This window comes from Mustela putorius, unplaced genomic scaffold (genome assembly GCF_011764305.1).
Source record: "Mustela putorius furo isolate JIRA1106 unplaced genomic scaffold, ASM1176430v1.1 tig00003901_pilon_pilon_pilon, whole genome shotgun sequence".
Classification (NCBI taxonomy): Eukaryota; Metazoa; Chordata; class Mammalia; order Carnivora; family Mustelidae; genus Mustela; species Mustela putorius.
In genome coordinates this window covers 17322501-17341163 of record NW_025422049.1, presented here as the reverse complement: position 1 = coordinate 17341163, position 18663 = coordinate 17322501, and the positions used below count along the sequence as shown (strand labels likewise).

At 36.1% G+C, this 18663-nt stretch overlaps 1 protein-coding gene across 4 annotated transcripts in view; it reads left to right on the top strand.

The window, feature by feature from the left end:
• COL4A5 (collagen type IV alpha 5 chain) overlaps positions 1-18663 on the top strand; it is a 255574-nt gene that overhangs the window by 117548 nt on the left and 119363 nt on the right. For all 4 annotated transcript variants that reach the window (XM_045068340.1, XM_004769034.3, XM_004769031.3 and 1 more), the window contains exons 4-6: positions 9442-9486; positions 17449-17493; positions 17608-17670. In XM_045068340.1, the coding sequence (XP_044924275.1) occupies positions 9442-9486; positions 17449-17493; positions 17608-17670 (153 nt within the window). The remainder of the gene's footprint in view (positions 1-9441; positions 9487-17448; positions 17494-17607; positions 17671-18663) is intronic.

Here is an 18663-nt window from a genome sequence, read left to right as displayed (position 1 = left end):
TTTCTTAGGTGTTTTCTTTTTTTTTTTTTTTTTTTTTTTTTTCTTTTTTTTTTAAAATTTCTTTTTTTTTTTTTTTTTTTTTTTTTTTTTTTTTTTTTTTTTTTTTCTTTTCTTTTTTTTGAACCTCTTTTTTTCCCCTCTTTTTATCCCCTTTCCCCCCCCCACTCACGATTTTGGATCTCTTCTAATTTGGTTAAAAGCATATTTTCCTGGGGTTGTTGCCACCCTTTTAGTATTTTACTTGCCCCTTCATTTACTCTTATCTGGACAAAATGACAAGACGTAAAAATTCAACACAAAAAAAAAGAACAAGAGGCAGTACCGAAGGCTAGGGACCTAATCAATACAGACATCGGTAATATGTCAGATCTAGAGTTCAGAATGACAATTCTCAAGGTTCTAGCCGGGCTCGAAAAAGGCATGGAAGATATTAGAGAAACCCCTCTCGAGAGATATAAAAGCCCTTTCTGGAGAAATAAAAGAACTAAAATCTAACCAAGGTGAAATCAAAAAAAAGCTATTAATGAGGTGCAATCAAAAATGGAGGCTCTAACTGCTAGGATAAATGAGGCAGAAGAAAAAGAATTAGTGATATAGAAGACCAAATGACAGAGAATAAAGAAGCTGAGCAAAAGAGGGGACAAACAGCTACTGGACCACGAGGGGAGAATTCGAGAGATAAGTGACACCATAAGACGAAACAACATTAGAATAATTGGGATTCCAGAAAGAAGAAGAAAGTGAGAGGGGAGCAGAAGGTATACTGGAGAGAATTATTGGGGAGAATTTCCCCAATATGGCAAAGGGAACGAGCATCAAAATTCAGGAGGTTCAGAGAATGCCCCTCAAAATCAATAAATAATAGGCCCACACCCCCGTCACCTAATAGTAAAATTTACAAGTCTCAATGACAAAGAGAAAATCCCTGAAAGCAGCAGCCCGGGAAAAGAAGTCTGTAACATACAATGGTAAAAATATTAGATTGGCAGCTGACTTATCCACAGAGACCTGGCAGGCCAGAAAGAGCTGGCATGATATTTTCAGAGCACTAAACGAGAAAAACAACATGCAGCCAAGAATACTATATCCAGCTAGGCTATCATTGAAAATAGAAGGAGAGATTAAAAGCTTCCAGGACAAACAAACAACTGAAAAGAATTTGCAAATACCAAACCAGCTCTACAGGAAATATTGAAAGGGGTCCTCTAAGCAAAGAGAGAGCCTACAAGTGGTAGATCAGAAAGGAACAGAGACCATATACAGTAACAGTCACCTTACAGGCAATACAATGGCACTAAATTCATATCTCTCAATAGTTACCCCTGAATGTGAATGGGCTAAATGCCCCTGTCAAAAGACACAGGGTATCAGAATGGATAAAAAAACAAAACCCATCTATATGTTGCCTCCAAGAAACACATTTTAAGCCCCGAAGACACCTCCAGATTTAAAGTGAGGGGGGTGGAAAAGAATTTACCATGCTAATGGACATCAGAAGAAAAAGCAGGAGTGGCAATCCTTATATCAGATCAATTAGATTTAAGCCAAAGACTATAATAAGAGATGAGGAAGGACACTATATCATACTCAAAGGGTCTGTCCAACAAGAAGATTTAACAATTTTAAATATCTATGCCCCCAATGTGGGAGCAGCCAACTATATAAAACCAATTAATAACAAAAAAATCAAAAACAACACATCAAACAATAATACAATAATAGTAGGGGACTTTAAACACTCCCCTCACTGAAATGGACAGGTCATCCAAGCAAAAGATCAGCAAGGAAATAAAGGCCTTAAATGACACACTGGACCAGATGGACATCACACAGATATATTCAGAATATTTCATCCCAAAGCAACAGAATACACATTCTTCTCTAGTGCACATGGAACATTTCTCCAGAATAGATCACATCCTCGGGTCCTAAATCAGGACTCAACCGGTATCAAAAGATTGGGGATCATTCCCTGCATATATTTTCAGACCACAATGCTCTAAAGCTAGAAACTCAACCACAAAAGGAAGTTTGGAAAGAACCCAAATACATGGAGACTAAACAGTATCCTTCTAAAGAATGAATGGGTCAACCGGGAAAAATTAAAGAAGAATTGAAAAAAAATCATGGAAACAAATGATAATGAAAATACAAACGGTTCAAAATCTGTGGGACACAACAAAGGCAGTCCTGAGAGGAAAATATATATAGCGGTACAAGCCTTTCTCTCAAGAAACAAGAAAGGTCTCAGGTACACAACCTAACCCTACACCTAAAGGAGCTGGAGAAAGAACAAAAGAAAGAAGAAACCCTAAGCCCAGCAGGAGAAGAGAAAATCATAAAGATCAGAGCAGAAATCAATGAAATAGAAACCAAAAAAAAACATAGAAACAAATCAACGAAACTAGGAGCTGGTTCTTTGAAAGAATTAATAAAATTGATAAACCCCTGGCCCGACTTATCAAAAAAAAAAAAAGAGAAAGGACCCAAATAAATAAAATCATGAATGAAAGAGGAGAGATCACAACTAACACCAAAGAAATACAAACTATTATAAGAACATACTATGAGCAACTCTACGGCAATAAATTTGACAATCTGGAAGAAATGGATGCATTCCTAGAAACATATAAACTACCACAACTGAAACCAGGAAGAAATAGAAAGCCTGAACAGACCCATAACCAGTAAGGAGATTGAAACAGTCAAACAAAAGCCCAGGGCCAGACGGCTTCCCGGGGGAATTCTACCAAACATTTAAAGAAGAACTAATTCCTATTCTCCTGAAACTGTTCCAAAAAATAGAAATGGAAGGAAAACTTCCAAACTCATTTTATGAGGCCAGCATCACCTTGATCCCAAAACCAGACAAGGATCCCACCAAAAAAGAGAGCTATAGACCCGATATCCTTGATGAACACAGATGCGAAAATACTCAACAAAATACTAGCCAATAGGATTCAACAGTACATTAAAAGATTATTCACCACGACCAAGTGGGATTTATTCCAGGGCTGCAAGGTTGGTTCAACATCCGCAAATCAGTCAATGTGATACAACACATCAATAAAAGAAAAGAACAAGAACCATATGATACTCTCAATAGATGCTGAAAAAGCATTTGACAAAGTACAAACATCCCTTCCTGATCAAACTCTTCAAAGTGAGCCATCTATGAAAAACCCCCGCAAATATCATATCATTCTCAATGGAGAAAAACTGAAAGCTTTTCCGCTAAGGTCAGGAACACGGCAGGGATGTCCATTATCACCACTGCTATTCAACATCGTACTAGAGGTCCTAGCCTCAGCAATCAGACAACAAAAGGAAATTAAAAGGCAATCCAAATCGGCAACAAAGAAATGGAAAAATGTTCCATGCTCCTGGATTGGAAGAATAAATATTGTGAAAATGTCTATGCTACCTAAAGCAATCTACACATTTAATGCACTTCCTATCAAAGTACCATCCATCTTTTTCAAAGAAATGGAACAAATAATTCTAAAAAATTTATATGGAACCAGAAAAGACCTCGAATAGCCAAAGGGATATTGAAAAAGAAAGCCAACGTTGGTGGCAATCACAATTCCTGGACTTCAAGCTCTCTACAAAGCTGTCATCATCAAGACAGCATGGTACTGGCACAAAACAGACAATAGATCAATGGAACAGACTAGAGAGCCCAGAAATAGACCCTCAAATCTATGGTCATCTAAGCTTCGATTTACAAAGCAGGAAAGAATGTCCAATGGGAAAAAAAAAGACAGGCCTTAACTAAATGGTGCTGGGAATTGGACAGCCACCTGCAGAAAGAAAAATGAAAATTGGAACATTTCCTTAACACCACACACAAAAATAGACTCAAAAATGGATGAAGGACCTCAATGTACGAAAGGAATCCATCAAAATCCTTGAGGAGAACACGGGCAGCAACCTCTTCGACCTCTGCCGCAGCAACATCTTCCTAGGAACAACGCAAAAGGCAAGGGAAGCAAGGGAAAAAATGAACTACTGGGATTTCATCAAGATCAAAAGCTTTTGCACAGCAAAGGAAACAGTTAACAAAATCAAAAGACAACTGACAGAATGGGAGAAGATATTTGCAAACGACATATCAGATAAAGGACTAGTGTCCAGAATCTATAAAGAACTTAGCAAACTCAACACCCAAAGAACAAATAATCCAATCAAGAAATGGGCAGAGGACATGAACAGACATTTCTGCAAAGAAGACATCCAGATGGCCAACAGACACATGAAAAAGTGCTCCATATCACTCGGCATCAGGGAAATACAAATCAAAACCACAATGAGATATCACCTCACACCAGTCAGAATGGCTAAAATCAACAAGTCAGGAAATGACAGATGGTCCTTTACCTTCTGTATTAGGTAGACTGGTGAACTCACAATGAAAAGGCCAGTTCTGTTCATTTGCCTAGAAAGGAAAAGTAGTCTAAAAACCTTTTTTTCCCTAATCTTATTTCACATAATAGTGGTACATTATGTTACTAGAGTATTGAGATGAAATGGATATTCATCAGGTAGTCTTTCCAATAAAGGAGGAAATTAATTTAAATACATAAGTACTTTTAAACACTTAACTATATCAGAGCATAGATTGGGCATGTGTGCTTGGGCATGACCTCTGAGGAGGTGACAGTACATCATGGTAGTTTTGTTAGATTCAAGAGCAGAAGGGACCTGTGCTGAATTTCCTGAGTGGAACTTTATGTATGTGAAGGAAAAAGCAAGACTCTAAATGACTGCATAGAAGTTAAGAAGATGGGACATTTAACAGAATTTCTTAGGGCTAATGAAGTGTAAAAACAGCAGAATGTTTCTTGTGTACCCAGGAGTGGCACAGAAATAGCAGAGAGATCTGAAAGAGTCAAGTGGTTGGAACTGAGCACCAAGTCAGCAGTAATCCATACATACTACTAGTGTGGGACATCTCAGTAATTCCAGCTGGGATGGGGACTGTCCCACCCTTCAACAACTTGGAGCTCCCTACGTTCTCCATAATTTAGGCACAGCATTACAAAAATGAGGTGGGGACTTCAATCAACTGAGGTTAAATTTCAGTCATGTTAGTGAAGTGTGTGCTTTGAAATAGAAATTAAGCTGAACCATAGAAAAATGAAGTGACATTTCTTGCACCTGAGTTTGCCCAGGAATAGGGGCTAAGTTTCTTGTGTACCATGCTAATTGAGAGGTAGCACTTTTAATAAAGATTTGTGGCAGCTTAAAAAAAGTTAACTACATCCGAATCCCTTTGAAATAGTGTAGCATTAACTAGAACTATTGTACAATAGTATGGTAATTTTTTAAAGGTGTGGTGGTATGCATTTTAGATTTAGAAAGTAGTCCAGTATTTTACCGTGATTCCATTTTAATATCTGTGTAATGAGAAGGCTGTACTGCTTTCCAAACTTTTGGTATTCTAAATTTGAAACACTTTGTGACTCTACCACCAGTATGACTTCATGCTTCCCAGCATAGCTGAATTTATACTTGTTATGTGATTCAGTGTTCTAGTATGTGTATATATATATATTAACATATATGCCCAGTCAAAAATTTCATAGGATTGTTCTTTAATCTTTATATCTTATATATGAAAGTAAAGATATATTAAACAAATACATAATTAGGAATGTATAGATATAATTTTCCAAAGGATTTCTGTATTCTTAAAAATAAAATTTAATAAATTTTTGATAGATAATATATTCAGTTTTTTTAAAATAAATTAACATAAATTAAGAAAGTACATAATGAAAAATATTTCTTTTCCACCTATGAACATTAGCCACTGAGTTTTACATATCCCTAATAGGTACCAATTTCTAATACTTTCTTGTGAATATATTCAGTGGTTTTTATGGATATGCATATAGATACAAATATATACATGCACACACATGCTCATATACACACAGACACACTTTTACCTCCCTTTGTTTATAAAGTGGTAGCATAATCAACATGTTTGACCTTTGTTTTTCATGTAAAGCACATTGTAGATACCTCATATCAGTATACACAGAACCTTCTCATTATCTTTTATAACTGCATTATATTCCATTGTGTATGTAAACCATAATTTTTTAAGCCAGTCCACTATTGATGATCAGTTAGATAATTTTCAGGTTTTTTTCTTCTACAAACAGTGCTACTAAGATGTACAATTTTAATACACTTCCTTTCCCCCATGAGGGGTTATCTCTTTACTAGAAATGATATTGCTAGCTCAGAGGGCTATTTATGTATTTTTGTATTTTTATGGATACTGCCAAATTGCCCCACAAGAAGTTGTATGATTTATCCTTGGCTCAGCAATATACAAGAAGAGCAGTTTCCTTATACCTTATACCTACCTGTATCATGAAATTCGGCTTTTTGTCAATCAGATAGATTAAAAATGAATGGTCTTTCAATGCTTTTAGTTTGTATTTCTCTTACTAAGAGTGAGATTAAGCTTTTTTCATAGGTCAAAGAATCAGTTGTGTTTTCTGTGAACTGTCTGCTATGACCTTTCATTTGCCCATTTTTCTATAGCATTCTTGGGGGATTTATGTGTTAATGAACTATTTATATATTAGGGTGATTACCTTTTGTCCGTGTTGTGAGTTGCAGTTATTTCCCCTAGTTTGTCATGTCTTTGCTGAGTATGTGCCTGTGTTTGTGCATGTGTGTGTGTGTGTATTTATGTGTCTCTGTGCGTTTCTCAGGGGTCCTTTGCAGCTTTTGGATTTGAGTAGGAAATGCCTTTCCCACTGAAAGATTATAAAATAATTTTCCCATTTTTTTCTTCTAGTATTTTAATAGTTTGATTTCTTCATGTAAATATCTATTTCTAATTCATTCTTGTGTATGGTTTGTTATATAGGTTCCACCTATATTTATTTTCCAGATGTCCTCACAAATGTGTCCCAGTGTAAATTTCCCCATTGATTTGCAGTGCGGCTTTCAGTATAAACCAAATTACATGAATATATGGACTTGTTTTTAGACGTTCCATACTCTTTCAATGATACACTTTTTCAAATATCAGAACAAAACTATTTTAATTATTGATGTATTATGCTGTATTTTTTTATCTGACAGGGCCAGTTTCCCCTTAATGTTCGTTTTTCTTTTTCCAGAATGTTCCTCAGTGTCCTTGCTTGTTTATTTTTCCATATAAACTTTAGAGTTGCCTTATTCAGTTTGGAAAAAAAAAAAAACCTCATGTTATTTCTATTTTTATTGTGTCACATTTTAACTAAATTTGTTGAGAATTGACCATTTTTTTTGTTGACTCCTATTATCCAAGAACATGGAATGTCTTTCCATTTATTTTCATCTTCCTTTTTGAACTTCAGAAATGTTTTAAGCTTTTCTTCTTACGAATCTTGTACATTTCCTATTAAGATTGTTCCTAAATATTTTACCTCTTTTTGCTATTATAAATTGCATATTTTCTTCCATTAGGTTTTCTAACTGGTAGTTAATATTTAATAAAGCTATTTGTTTTCTCATATTAATTTTATATACAGTCACATAGTTATCTTTCTGAATTACCTTACTGATTATAGTAGTTTTTCATGTAATTTTCTTTGCTTTCCTTGCATGCAATCCTATTATTTGCAAATAGTGGTAGTTTTGCCTCACCTTTCCAATTTTTATACCTCTGTTTTCCTCTTATTTAACCAGGTTGGTTAGGACAACCAGCACAGTATTAAGGAATCTTTGTCTTATTTCTGCCCTTAGTGGAAAGACGCAAAAAGATTCATTAAGCAAATAGCCTTCTGGTTGTTTTAAAATAGAATTAGATTTACTTTAATCTCCTTAGAGATGCATCTGTTGTGGAAAGAGTTGATTATTAAACTTTCTAAAAAGCAAGGTATAGTAGGCAGAATAACATCTACCCCCTAATGATGTCCATGATGTAATCCCCAGGACTTGTGAATATGTTAGGATATAGAGACAAGCAAAATTAAGATTGCAGATAGAATTAAATCTTTTATTCAGCTGGTCTTAAAGAAATTATTCTGGATTATCTGGGTAGTGCCACTATAATCACAAGGGTCCTTTAAATGTGGAAGAGGGAGGCAGAAGAGTCAGTGTCAGATTGATACAATGTTAGAAAGATTCATTCAACCATTGCTGACTTTGAAATTTGAGGAGGGCCATGAGTTGAGAAATGCTGGCTGCTCTAGAAGCTGGAAAAAAGGAAATGGATTATCCTCCTAGAACCTCCAAAAAACAACAGGGTTCTGCCACAGAGACCACTGCCATACTTCTGACTTCCAGAACTCTAAGGTTGTATTGTTTTAAGCCACTAAGTTTGTAGTAATTTATAACAGTAGCATAAGAAACTATGGAAGCCCCACATAAAACATAGAAATAGAACTGCGCTGTTGGAAGGAGGTCTGTGATGTGGGCTTCAAGGAACCTCCAGTGGAACCTCTAAGGTTATGAGTTGTGTAATTCAGAAACCACTTGTGTAAAGCAAGATGTCCCAGGTTAATAAAACCTATCTAAAGCCTCACTAGCTGCATACTCCACTGAAATTCTCATCTTTTGGAGTAGAATTGGGTTTTCTTTATTCCATTAAAAAAACTAGTTAATAAAAACTTAATGAAGCAAAACTTAAAATTCTCAGCAATGCAATTGTAATTTAGAAATGGGTACATAGATTAACACAGAGGTGGGCAGACCTCTTTTTCATGGAGTCTACAGAAGAACTTTCCTGAGCTCTGCCAGTAGAAAGTGCCTTATAAAACAAAGCAAGGGTTTAAAATGGCAGACTCGAGAGCAGCACATATTTGAGCTCAGAAATGATGCTATTTGGGGCACCTGGGTGGCTCAGTCATTGTCTGCCTCTGGCTCAGGTCATGATCCCAGGGTCCTGGAATTGAGCCCAGCATCAAGCCCCACATCAGGCTCCCTCTTCCGCGAGCTTGCTTCTCTATCTTCCACTCCCTCTGCCTGTGCTTCCCCTGCCATGTGTGTGCCCTCTCTGTCAAGGAAATAAATAAAATCTTAAAAAGGAAAGAAATGATACTCTTTATTACCAGCATGGCAAGAAGATTGGCACAATATAGAAACTGCCCAGATTTTCAGCTTGTATTTGGGTTATGCATGAATGATTTGAGGTGTATCAGTACCACTATTTCATCTTCGTTTTGTATGATTTTCAGGGTTCACTTTACAGATAAAAAGTTTCTGCTACATGTCAGCAGTTTTCTTCTCAATAAGTGAAGACCTTTTTTTTTTTTAAATAACTTACCTCAGTGCTTTCAGTATCGATGATAAATGCTTCTTTCTTAGGTATATAAGTTTCTCACTTTCACAAAGATTCACAAAAATTTAAGTCTCATCGTTATAATGTAAAATTAGTTATTTGAGGGCTATTTTTGGAGGAACAAGAACTAAATATATTGTGTTTTTCAGGGTGATGATGGAATTCCAGGGCCACCGGGACCAAAAGGAATCAGAGTAAGTGATATTTGCTGTATATCAAAAGTTTCGCTCGTCAAAACAGAGAAAAAGCAAATGAAGTATTGTGAGACAACTGAAAAAGATCATATTAAAATGAAAAAATAGAAATATAGTCTTTAAAAAGTTAAATGTAAGACTTGGTATATGTCTACAATTAGCCTTTCTTTAGTATTTTGGTAGTTATCTATGTATCCAGATGTCTGCTTAAACTAATGTAAGATTTTAAATTAGTTTATGGATAAGAAATACAAAAGTGATAAATTCTAACAGTTCATCAGTTTATTAAAAACATGTATCCTACATTAAACCAGAACTTCCCAACCATGTGATCTCAGTCCTCTGGGTTCAGGTTGAGTACCCTTCTTGTGTACCATATACAAATATAATTTTCTTTGTTATCTTGAAGAGAATCAGTTTGGGAAGCTCTAATTTAAATCACTGTGTTAAAAAGTAACTACTTTGGAAGTATACAACATTTTCTCAATTCTAAGATGTATAATTTTTCGTGTTAATGTTCTGAAAACCAGGTTTTGTCTCAAAATAGAAGTGCATATTTAAGTGATTTTTCTGAAAAGCTTTTAGGTTGACATATATCTTTCATTGTGTTTCAGAATTGGGGGAATCTAGTTTAAAAATAGTCCTGGCTTTTGGAAAACCGTATTTAACTTTACTGAGCCTCAGTTTCTTCATTTGTTAAATTAGAGAGTTAATACAATCTCCAAGGTGCTTTTTAGCTCCAAAATTCTGTGTTCATAGATTGACAAGGCCCTTTAATACAAGTATAAAGTACATGGGTGATGACATAACATATTTATTTATGTGACAAAGAAAGTTAAACATTCTGATCCCTTAATCTCCAGAAATTTAGTAGCTGTACAAATTTTACATAAACATTAAAAACATTCTGTTTGCTGTATACTTCTTGACAACATATAGTTTGTTGTGCTACTCATGCCTGGTGTTTTTTAGGGAACTGGATAAACAGGAAAGAAACTCAAAACCTTGTCCATTCTTTGAATTACTATTTGAAAGTACCTGAGTAGTCTGTGTCCCTCAACTAGAACTTCAGAAGTACATAGGAATAGGTAACCCGATAGTTCCTCATCCTTGCCTCTCAGCCCATAGGCAATCTTGACATCCAAAATTTGAAAGACTTATTATGGAAAATTTTAAGCATACCCAAATGTACAGAGAATATAGTACAGTGAACCCCATGTGCCCATCAGTCAGCTATAAAAGTTAGCAACATTTTGACAAGTTTGTTTCATCTATACCCCACCACTATTTTGGGGGAGTATTTTTAGGTAAATCCCACATATCATTCATTCCACCAATGAATACTTCAGTATGTCTACTGATAGCCACATGACCAGTATACCATTATTACACCTCAAAAAAGTAGCAGTAATTTTTCAAATATACTTTAAAACTCAGTCCTTATTAAGATTTCTATGGTAGATGTCCTTTAACAGTAGGTTTGTTCAAACCAGGATCCAATCAAGTTCCACATACTGTATTTGGTTGCTGTGTGTCTTAAGCCTCTTTTATTATGCTATTGGAGAAACTGGGTCATTTGTATTATACTTCATTCTACGTTCTGGATATGACTATTTCTTCATGAAGTCATTTATTTCTTTTTATATATTTTTAAGATTGTATTTATTTGAGAGATTTGAGAGTGAATGAGTGAAAGAGAGTGCATGTGCATGAGCGGGGGGCGGGGCGGGGGGCAGAAGGAGAGGGAGAAGCAGACTCCCCTCTGAGCAGGTAAGGGGATGCTGGATTCTATCCCAGGACTTTGGGATAATGACTTGAGCCAAAGGCAGATGCGCAACTGGCTGAACCACCCAGGCACCCCCAAGATGTCGTTTTCATTGTTCGTCTGCCCCCATATTTCATGCAGACTGGAGGTTACCTTATAAGAGGTACTAGAGAACTTTCTGGGGATATAGAAAGATCTGTGTACTTAAGATTTGTATATTATACTATACATAAATTATACTGCAAAATATGAAAGAAAATAGAAAAAGAATACTATATACATAGTGCTGCATACTTACTAATGAATTACATCTTATGGCACAAACATCTGTTATCCCACTTTTTTGATGTTAGGCTTGATCAGTCGTCTCAGGTATATGAGCCTGATTTTGCCATCGGAATTTCCCCATCAACTTTCATCTAATGGTTTAGTATTTATTGGTGACCATTGCCTAGATCCATGGTAGTGAGATAGTACACCAGCAACTTTGAGTGATGGTCGGGAAGGTTTTAAGAATTTGTTATCATTATAAACACATGGAATTTATGGGACCAGTCACTTATACTCATTATTCTTTTTGAAGCCAAATTATCCTATCTTTGGCTTGTGAGAATCCCTTTAAGTTGGCCCCTGTCCTGTGTCCTTTTGAAAAAAAATATTGATTTTTGATAACTTCCTTGCTTTTTTTTTAAATATAATTTTTTATTTTTTTATAAACATATATTTTTATCCCCAGGGGTACAGATCTGTGAATCACCAGGTTTACACACTTCACAGCACTCACCAAAGCACATACCCTCCCCAATGTCCACAATCCCACCCCCTTCTCCCAAACCCCCTCCCCCCAGCAACCCTCAGTTTGTTTTGTGAGATTAAGAGTCACTTATGGTTTGTCTCCCTCCCAATCCCATCTTCTTTCATTTATTCTTCTCCTACCCACTTAAGCCCCCATGTTGCAACACCACTTCCTCATATCAGGGAGATCATATGATAGTTGTCTTTCTCCGCCTGACTTATTTCGCTAAGCATGATACGCTCTAGTTCCATCCATGTTGTCGCAAATGGCAAGATTTCATTTCTTTTGATGGCTGCATAGTATTCCATTGTGTATATATACCACATCTTCTTGATCCATTCATCTGTTGATGGACATCTAGGTTCTTTCCATAGTTTGGCTATTGTGGACATTGCTGCTATAAATATTCGAGTACACGTGCCCCTTTGGATCACTACGTTTGTATCTTTAGGGTAAATACCCAATAGTGCAATTGCTGGGTCATAGGGCAGTTCTATTTTCAACATTTTGAGGAACCTCCATGCTGTTTTCCAGAGAGGTTGCACCAGCTTGCATTCCCACCAACAGTGTAGGAGGGTTCCCCTTTCTCCGCATCCTCGCCAGCATCTGTCATTTCCTGACTTGTTGATTTTAGCCATTCTGACTGGTGTGAGGTGATATCGCATTGTGGTTTTGATTTGTATTTCCCTGATGCCGAGTGATATGGAGCACTTTTTCATGTGTCTGTTGGCCATCTGGATGTCTTCTTTGCAGAAATGTCTGTTCATGTCCTCTGCCCATTTCTTGATTGGATTATTTGTTCTTTGGGTGTTGAGTTTGCTAAGTTCTTTATAGATTCTGGACACTAGTCCTTTATCTGATATGTCGTTTGCAAATATCTTCTCCCATTCTGTCAGTTGTCTTTTGATTTTGTTAACTGTTTCCTTTGCTGTGCAAAAGCTTTTGATCTTGATGAAATCCCAATAGACTCTCAACTCTATGGTCAACTAATCTTCGACAAAGCAGGAAAGAATGTCCAATGGAAAAAAGACAGCCTCTTCAATAAATGGTGCTGGGAAAATTGGACAGCCACATGCAGAAAAATGAAATTGGACCATTTCCTTACACCACACACGAAAATAGACTCAAAATGGATGAAGGACCTCAATGTGCAAAAGGAATCCATCAAAATCCTTGAAGAGAACACAGGCAGCAACCTCTTCGACCTCAGCCGCAGCAACATCTTCCTAGGAACAACGCAAAAGGCAAGGGAAGCAAGGGCAAAAATGAACTATTGGGATTTCATCAAGATCAAAAGCCCTTGCTTTTTGATACAGGACTCCTCAGGCTCATTTTGTACATTTCCTCTCCAGATCTGAAATTGGCCATGTATCTGATTCTAGGTTCTTTCTAGTAAAAAATACGATTTAGATACCATAGTCTAATGTAAGGGGTTTTCTTTGCTATGGGTAGTCAGTTATTTTGGTGTCTTTTCAGTTGACAGAATTAAGAAAAAAGTATTTTCTAAAGAGAAAAAAATCATGAGTTTATATTATTACTTCCAATTGAAACTTAAAGTGATAAGAGTTCATATACTTTCTCTTTCCCCTGCCACCTTCCCCTCCCTTTGGTGAAAATCTTGATTCCTAATAACATTAATATAATTTATTATTTTCTTTATCCTACAATATAACTATGATACCTTCAAAATAACAATTTGCAAGTGAACAAAATAACGATTTCAATTTTAGTTGTAATGATAGAATTCTTAAGTGCCATTATTCCTTTGCTGTTCTTTTTTCCTCTTTGAATTGGCTGGTTTCACTAATAAAGTACAGGTGAAATATCTGTTTTAAAGGTACTTGAAGTAATTTTTTTCTTTGCATGGTTTATGTCAACAACCAGATATATATTAAGTTCATTGGTTCCAGTTTGGAAGGCAGCTATGCTCACCACTATACCACCAACGCTGCACACCATTGGTTCCAGTTTGTTTCAATTTTTAATAGTTTTCTCTTTTTGCCTCTTCTTACTTGTTATTTTTAATTATTTAAAATATTTACATTGCTTTCTAATAATGGTATAGTCAGAGATGCTTCCTACCTATTCTTGCCATCCCCCATTGTTTTTCCCCTTGCCTCTACCTTTTTCCCATTATACGTAATTTTTTTTAAATTTTTTATTTTTTAAATTTCTATTCAGTGTACCAGAATTCATGGTTTATGCACCACATTCAGTGCTCCATGCAATATGTGCCCTTCATAATACCCAACATCAGGCTTACCTACCTTCCCACCCCCAGACCATTCAAAACCCTCATATTATTTTTCAGAGTCAGTAGTCTCTCATGTTTCATGTCCCCCTCCAATTTCCCTCAACTCCCTTCTGCTCTCCATCTCCCCATATCCTCCGTGTTATTTCTTATGCTCCAGAAATAAGTGAAACCATATGATAATTGACTCTCTCTGCTTGACTTCTTTCACTCAGCATAATCTCTTCTAGTCCCGTCCATGTTGCTACAAAAGTTGGGTATTCATCCTTTCTGATGGAGGCATAATACTCCATAGTGTATATGGACTACATCTTCCTTATCCAGTCGTCCGTTGAAGGGCATCTTGGTTCTTTCCACAGTTTGGCGACTGTGGCCATTGCTGCTATGAACATTGGGGTACAGATGGCCCTTCTTTTCACTACATCTGTATCTTTGACATGAACAGACATTTCTCCAATGAAGACATGCAAATGGATATCAGACACATGAAAAAATGTTCATCATCATGTCTCCAAAGGCAAAGGAAACAAAAGTGAAAATGAACTTTTGGGACTTCATCAAAATCAAAAGCTTTTGCACAGCCAAGGAAACAGTCAAGAAAACAAAGAGGCAACCCACGGAATGGGAGAAGATATTTGCAAATGAAAGTACAGACAAAAGGTTGATATCCAGGATCTATAAAGAACTGCTCAAACTCAACACACACAAAACAGACAATCATATCAAAAAATGGGCAGAAGATATGAACAGACTTTTCCAATGAAGACATACAAATAGCTATCAGACACATGAAAAAATGTTCATCATCACTATCCATTAGGGAGATTCAAATTAAAACCACATTGAGATATCACCTTACACCAGTAAGAATGGCCAAAATTAGGAAGACAGGAAAGAACATGTGTTGGAGGGGATGTGGAGAAAGGGGAACCCTCTTCCACTGTTGGTGGGAATGCAAGTTGGTGCAGCCTCTTTGGAGAACAGTGTGGAGATTCCTCAAGAAATTAAAAATAGACCTTCCCTATGACCCTGCCATTGCACTACTGGGTATTTACCCCAAAGATACAGATGTCGTGAAAAGAAGGGCCATCTGTACCCCAATTTTATAGCAGCAATGGCCACAGTCGCCAAACTATGGAAAGAACCAAGATGCCCTTCAACGGACGAATGGATAAGGAAGATGTGGCCCATATACACTATGGAGTATTATGCCTCCATCAGAAAGGACGAATACCCAACTTTTGTAGCAACATGGATGGGACTAGAAGAGATTATGCTGAGTGAAATAAATCAAGCAGAGAGAGTCAATTATCGTATGGTTTCACTTATTTGTGGAGCATAACAAATAGCATGGAGGACATGGTGAGATAGAGAGGAGAAGGGAGTTGGGAGAAATTGGAAGGGGAGATGAACCATGAGAGACTATGGTCTCTGAAAAACAATCTGAAGATTTTGAAGGGGGGGGTGGGTGGTCGTACCAGGTGGTGGGTATTATGAAGGGCACGGATTGCATGGAGCACTGGGTGTGGTGCAAAAATAATGAATACTGTTATGCTGAAAATAAAAAATAAATTAAAAAAAATGTTCATCATCACTAGCCATCAGGGAGATTCAAATCAAAACCACATTGAGATACCACCTTACACTAGTTAGAATGGCCAAAATTAACGAGACAGTAAACTATGTGTGTTGGAGAGGATGTGGAGAAAGGGTAACCCTCTTGTTGGTGGGAATGGAAGTTGGTGCAGCCACTTTGGAAAACAGTGTGGAGATTCCTTAAGAAATTAAAAATAGAGCTTCCCTATGACCCTGCGGTTGCACTACTGGGTATTTACCCCAAAGATAGATGTAGTTATTTTGATTATTTTTTGATTATCTTTTCACTGTTTGGTGTCTCCACCCTTCTTATAAAAGTGTTGCATATTATACATGCTACTTACACTTTGTTTCTTTTACTTAGCATCGTGTCCTGGAGATTACTACATATTTCAGTGCACAGAAATCTTTCTTATTCTTTTAAAGGGCTGCATAGGTTTACATTATGTGGATGTGCCATAATTTATTTGTCATGCCCCTATTGTTCCTAGTGTTTAGCGATAATTATGGTTATATGGTGATTTCTTTTAATTATTTTTATTAACATATAATGTATTACATGTTACAGGCTGTGTCCGTCAGGGGTACAGGTCTATGAATCATCAGGCTTACACATTTCACAGCACTCACCATAGCCATTTCTCTCTCTCTCTCTCTGTCTTTTTTTTAAGATGTTATTTATTTATTTATTTATTTATTTATTTATTTATTTGAGAGGGAGGGAGAGAGACTAAGAGGGACAGAGAATGCATCCATGAGCAGGGGGAAGGAGAAGCAGACTCCCCAGTGAGCAGGGAGCCCAACGTGGGGCTCAATCCCAGGACTTGAGGATCATGTCCTGAGCTAAAGGCAAATGCCCAACCTAGTAAGCCACCTAGGCACCCCTATGTCATATTTCTTAAACTTTAGTTATAACAATTCTGTAATCAGTAACCTTGAAATTGAGATTTTGTTTCATAATTTCTAGTGTACCTTTGGGATAGGTTCTTAGAAGTGGGTTGCTTTAAAATGTAAAACTGTGTAATTTTGCTAGCTACTTCAAATTTCTCTCCATGATATTTGAATCCCATTAGCTGTGTGTAAGAGCACCTCTTTCACAGAGTCTCACCTACAAAGAATATTGCCAAACTTGTATTTTTGCCAATACTGACAGGGAAATTTGAAGAATTTTTGGAGCGATCACACTGATGTTTGCAGGAGCAGATATATTTGCCACTTATCCATCCCTTGCTAAATTCAGTATTCATCACAAACCAGGGACAACCACTTTATCTTTTAGGAAAGACATTTATTCCATGAATTTGCCCACTCCTCCTAAGTGCAATGAAGACAATGGTCCCTCAAGTAGGAGTTTTTTCGATAGTTTCCAGGGAAGAGACTTTTAAATACATGTAGGAGGGGTTTTTTTTCTTTATAGAAAGCAAGTGGTAATTATGAATGAGACACATTTGTCCATTGCTATTCTAAATGTACTTTTTGTAACTCCCTTAGGTAGGATATAATTTTATTCTTACTGATTGTTTTTTGGTTCAAGGAATTTCTTTCTTATTATAGGGTCCTCCTGGACTTCCTGGATTTCCAGGGACACCAGGTCTTCCTGTAAGTAGAATTTGGCTTTTTAATTGAAAATTCCTTCAAAAGTATTCTAAGAAATATTATATATTTCTTATATATATTATATATTTCTTATATATATTATAACCCTTTTCAAAGGGAATGCCAGGCCATGATGGGGCCCCAGGACCTCAAGGTATCCCTGGATGCAATGGAACCAAGGTGAGATTTTTTTTTTCAACTTAATCTTAGGCAATATGCTTGATAATAATAGATTTTAAAGTTTAAGGAAATCAGTATGAAGAATATTAGAGATATTTTAGCTTCATGTCTAAGACATATATAGGATATGTTTTGTGTTAAAACTTTCAATATATTGAAAGATCAATTCTTTAGACATGGATAGGCAGCTGAGATATAACATTAGATTAAAGATTATTTACTGAATCCTATTTTGACTTTAGTGTAAAGTAGGATGAGAGTTAAAAAGGAATTAGGGTATATAAGTTTCAGATATTATGTTAGTTGTTAAGAGTAATACTTAATGAATGTCATTCATTACCTTTGCCTTTTTTAAAACTAGGTACAATGTAAGATTTCAAAAGTTCATGTTTTTGAATTTTTTTTACCTTGCCTAATAACTTAAGAAAAATCCTAAAAATCTACCTGTAATACAGGACATTAACTTTTACTATAAACTATTAGTATGAAAATGGAAACTCTTCTCCATCAGCTAAAATGAATTTAGTATTTAAAAAGAAAAATAAAACCTTACAAATGAAAAACATTTTTCCAACCCACTTTTCTTACCTTTCATCAACTGTTTGAATTTATTATAAGATGATAGCAAGGATAAAAAATGAGAAAAATTTGCTTTTTTGACAGATTGTTTATTATAGCCTCTGTTCTTATTCCCTCACTTTTCTCATTTTCCTGTCTACTAATGCAATGTTTTTATTTTCTGTATATCCTTTTGGCATTTTCCATTCTGCACATATTTTCTGTGGAATTGTTTATGAAATATCCTCGATCCTTCTAACTTAGTGGCATGTGTCAGATGTTGTATTGGGGTACATATTTAAAATAACTTGAACAAACTCTTTTGTATTATGAAGACTGTATTTTGTGGTAATTGTTGCAATATATACGTGAAGGCAATAAAATTATTTTTACCTCCAATATTGCTCCAGGTCACAGTGACCTTTGCCACCAACA